We start from the raw sequence: 4,532 nt of genomic DNA, 5'->3' as shown, positions 1-4,532 counted from the left end.
TTTATATTTCCAAGGTTTAAATTTGGACTATACACCAAAATTATTCAAAGCCCAGCTTCAAGGGGCAAAGAGTGTATGTCCCCTAACTCAAAAAAAAAAAGAAAAAAAGTAACTAATATTTTCTTTTGGTATTTCTTTTGGCAGTTTGTACAATGCTTGCCTGAAAGAAAAACCAGGAATGGATAGAATTAGGGGGTATTATTAGATAGGAAGTTATTGAGAGAGTCTCTCAATCTGGGTTTCAAGACAAAATCTCCACCAAACTGACTTGGAATTTGAAATTTGGGAACAGCTCATTTTCCCAATTCCTGGTTGCTGAGGATGACTGGCTTTGGAGCTTTGCAAATCTATATTTAGATCAAATTGCTGCCCAGAAATGGAAAACTTGTTTGAAGTGTAAATTAGTGCAACAAAAGTGGTGTAATGTGATAGTCATGATGTTAACTAACTAATGATTACATTGCAAAAGTAAGTAACCTGGCTTGTTCCACAAGCAAAGCTTTGAGAAAATGAATTAAGAGCCTTAATTACTTGGATTTTGTAAGTTAATTAACAAAAACACATACATACAAACAAGCAAGCAAATAGTGGTAGGAACAAACAAATAGAGACAACCGTTGAATACTTTTTTTTTTCTTTTTTTTTTTTGGGGCAAGAGATTGAGACAAAACACAAATCCCGACATCGAAAGTGAACAATATTTTATAGCATCTGAATGATGATGATATGAGAGTTGTGTGAGTTGTGTTTGGGATTCATTGAGCTAAATCCATTATCAAGCCAAAGAAAAAATCCTCTGACCAATATAGTGTTCCCACACATGCAATATAATAGATGATTGATTAAACTCCATCAGTCCTAACTGAATTATTGTTGAAAGAGAAAAATGCATGCTCTTCTGTCCTCTTCCACTCTCTACATTTCACATCTATATCAGCCAACACCTCAAATTAACCCACCTACCACAATTCTCTCTCTCTCTCTCTCTCTCTCTCTCTCTCTCTCTCTCAAAAACATAAAATTAAAGCAAAGGTACAAAAGAGAAGGGGAAATAAAGAAGGGAGTCTAACTACCATCTTGATCATACCTTGCTTCAAGGCCTTCCATAGAGAGCAAAGAGGGCACATGCTTTTGCCGAGGGTTGGCTTTGCCATTTTAAAGCCATGAAAGTTTTGGTACTGCTCTCTTTGAATGATGATAAATGTGCTTCTAATAAGGCACATAGAAGTGACTCCATGTTGGATCCCTAGTTGTAGACCCTCATAAACTTGGTATTTCACTAGCCTAAAGTGCTTCTGATTTTTCAGTGCCTTCTGTCTTTCTTTTTATTTTTTCCATCAGAACTGTTTGAAATCTGTTTCTTATATTACCAACCAAGTATGATCAAGATCGGGATTTCACACTCCCGGATTGTTGTACCACATGTATTTCTTTCGTGCCTGATCTAGGATAATAAGATATCGATTTGGAGCGCAGAATGACAAATCTAGAGTGTAAATATAGTGGCGTAGAAATAAATAAGGTCCAAAAAAGTAAATTTAGTTGCCTTTCTGTCTCCTCAGCCATTAGTGTCATGAATAAGGAGGTTTCTGCCTCAATCATTAAGTAGAAACAAGACATAATTTAAACTTTGATGGGCTCACATCATTCACATAATAGAAACAAGATAAATGTCTCTCTCTCTCTCTCTCTCTCTCTCTCTCTCTCTCTCTCTCTCTCTCTCTCTCTCTCTCTCTCTGTGCCTCTCTGTTTCTGTGTGTCTCTCTCTCAAATCAATTGCACTGAATATAAGCAAAAATACATAAATTAAAGTGTAGCAGGAAGCAATGCAACCTGCAAAATTCCATGGATGTATCATTTTCTTTCTGCATATTTTGAGGCAGCAGAAAACAGAACACTATCATCAAACCTTATCACCTGATCATCATCTTTCTTCTGTGTGAGTGTGTGTGCAGCAGTGTGATACACTGAATCAAATTCCACCTCTCTCATCACCCCACCTGTCTAGAGAACCAAACAAATACATCGACATAGCCACACGTGTGTATCTACAAAAGTCCATGCACCTCCTAACCGATGCCATATATTCCTCACACGTGTGGACAAAAGTTAAACTATACTCTCTCAAAGAAGAGAGAGACATTGCTCTGAATGAAATGAACCCAACTTTGCTGATGGAACGAAATCTAAACGAAAATTTTGCTTCACAAAAATAGCAATTTCCTTGCCTGTAAACAGTAAGTTTTGCTTTCAGAATCAAGAATAGTACTGCTTCCTGATTATTTTTAATTACATTGATGAAGATTTCTCCAAACACATGATTTCCTCATTTACATACCGAAACCATACTAAAAATTGTGACTGAAGAAGTTATGAGCAGGAATATTTCCTAAAATTGGCCTCATTTGCATTAATCCCAGGAGATTATATATTAAAAACAATTAATTAATTAATTCCCTTCTCTCTCATCATCATCAAATTCTCTCTCTTTTTTTCCCTCTAAAGTAGTACTAATTAATTAATTGATTAAAGTAGTTATCCAAATCATAGCAGCCTTAATCTTATTACAGATGAAGATCCAAACTCACATGGTCTTGCACACTCGCCATCGACGAGTCATACACGTACCGTCCTTGACCGCCCGTCCCACCGACCCCTGCTGCCTTCATCTCCTCCCCGCCGGCGAACAAATTCATCGAACGGTCACGATTGAAACTAGGGTTAGTAGTACCCTGAACTGCAGGGATCCGCCACAGGGCCAAAGGGCTCCCATTTATGGGGGCTGATTGCGTGCCGTACGTCCCACCAGAGTTTCCGTAAAACCTAGTATGTTGATGAGCACCAGCAATGGAGCTAGAGTGGCTACTATTCCAAGATGGATAAGCAGTATGGTGATGGTGAGGTGAAGCCCCAAGCCTAGAAGTTGTGTAGTTCATTAAGCCGTACACGTGGTGGTGCGCGTCGTGAGATAGGCCGTGGTGGCCGGCATGCACCATGGCCGACTGGAGGTGCTCGCGTTTTGCGTGCTGCCGCTCTCTCTTGTGCGCGTTTTGGTGGCCCCCGAGGGCTTGGGAGGTCGGGAAGTTCCGGCAGCAGTAGTGGCATTCAAATCTCCGGCTGCTCTCGCCTCCGCTTTCGTTGCTTTTGTTGTTGCTGTTGGTGGCGGTGGTGGTGTTGATGTTGTACTCTTTCGCGGCGGCGTCTTCGCAGGCATTGGTGTAGTCGAGGGATTCGGAGTCTTCCGTGGGGGTGTCTGCGCCGAATTCTATGCCAAAGAGGCGGATGCCCTTCTCTTTGTTGACGGGAGGGGCCGGGCGGATGAAGGGGAGCTGAGAAAATGACTCTACGTTCATGAAGTCTTGAGTCTCCTTCTCAACCTTGTCCATGAAAATTTGGAGAGAGAAAGAGGTGTAGTTTTGGGTGTGGTGAAAAAAGAGGAGGAAATGGAGAAATTGGGAGAGGAGAAATGAGAGGGAGGAGGAGGGGAGGGGGTGATGTATGTGGGGGTGAGGAGGGATGGTGTGGGTCCTATAAAAGAGGGGGGTGAGAGTCTGAATGATGATGGACAATTGGGGCTGACCCATCTGAGAGTGAACCCTGACAAGGCCACAAGTTTGAGAGTGGCTTTGGCTCCTCAAAGTACCATGCACCTTTGCTTCCTTCACTTGTTTTTGTTTTTTTTGGTTTATTTGATTGGGGAACTAAAGGGAAAGTTGTTGTTACATCCCCACACTTTTTCATAATTTCATATCCTACCCTAAATCCTTATGTTATCTAATTTTTTTTATAAGAAAAATGTCAATTTTAACGATCAATCAATCAATTGTGTACACACCCAATTTGTCACTGATTTACTGGTATTTATCTTCACTTGATCATAAAATGTCATATATGACTGACATGAATACGAGAACTATCATAGCAAAAAAAAAAAAAAAACAAGAACTATACATATCTATGGTGAGTTTTATGAAAAGAACTTTATAAATATCACATCATTTGTAAAATTAAAATTTAAAAATCGACAAGAATTAAAGACATTCCATTATCTACAATACTAACATACTTAACGTTTAATAAATTAACAATTAATGAATTCTAAAAGGTATAATGATTATGGGGAGATTTTAGTACATGATGGATGCATGAATTTAATTAGATGCATTAATAATCTCATAAGGAATTCATGAATTTATGAGTTAATTGGTTAATCAAGACATTCAAAGTGACAAGGTACATACTAGGGTGTATGGTAGGGAATAAAAGCTAGGATTGATAACTAAGTACTTCCTAATTTACTTTTAAATCCATTACCAACTTTGGGGAGAGATTCGAACTAGGAACTTCTTCTTTAGAGTATATAATTGTGAAACCATAACCATACTCTCTTGCCATACACTTTCTAATCTAACTAATTACGTTCCAAAGAAATGAAAACAATATATATATATATATATATAATTCTTTGGTTAGAACAAAGCTTAATATAGTATATTCATGTAAGATAGAAGAAGCAATAAAACATGAGCATA

At 38.6% G+C, this 4,532-nt stretch overlaps 1 protein-coding gene across 1 annotated transcript; it reads right to left on the bottom strand.

The window, feature by feature from the left end:
* On the bottom strand, window positions 1,789-3,903 carry LOC18771297 (zinc finger protein 8). The gene has a single exon (XM_007204255.2). It carries the CDS (start codon window positions 3,582-3,584, stop codon window positions 2,565-2,567), a length of 1,020 nt encoding a protein of 339 aa, XP_007204317.2. The 5' UTR covers window positions 3,585-3,903; the 3' UTR covers window positions 1,789-2,564.

Source organism: Prunus persica, chromosome G7 (genome assembly GCF_000346465.2).
Source record: "Prunus persica cultivar Lovell chromosome G7, Prunus_persica_NCBIv2, whole genome shotgun sequence".
NCBI classification, from domain to species: Eukaryota; Viridiplantae; Streptophyta; class Magnoliopsida; order Rosales; family Rosaceae; genus Prunus; species Prunus persica.
This window is presented reverse-complemented; position numbering and strand designations above follow the sequence as displayed.

Coding starts and splice junctions, on each gene's coding strand:
- LOC18771297 (XM_007204255.2), bottom strand. CDS start 3,584: ATGGGTCAGCCCCAATTGTCCATCATCATTCAGACTCTCACCCCCCTC.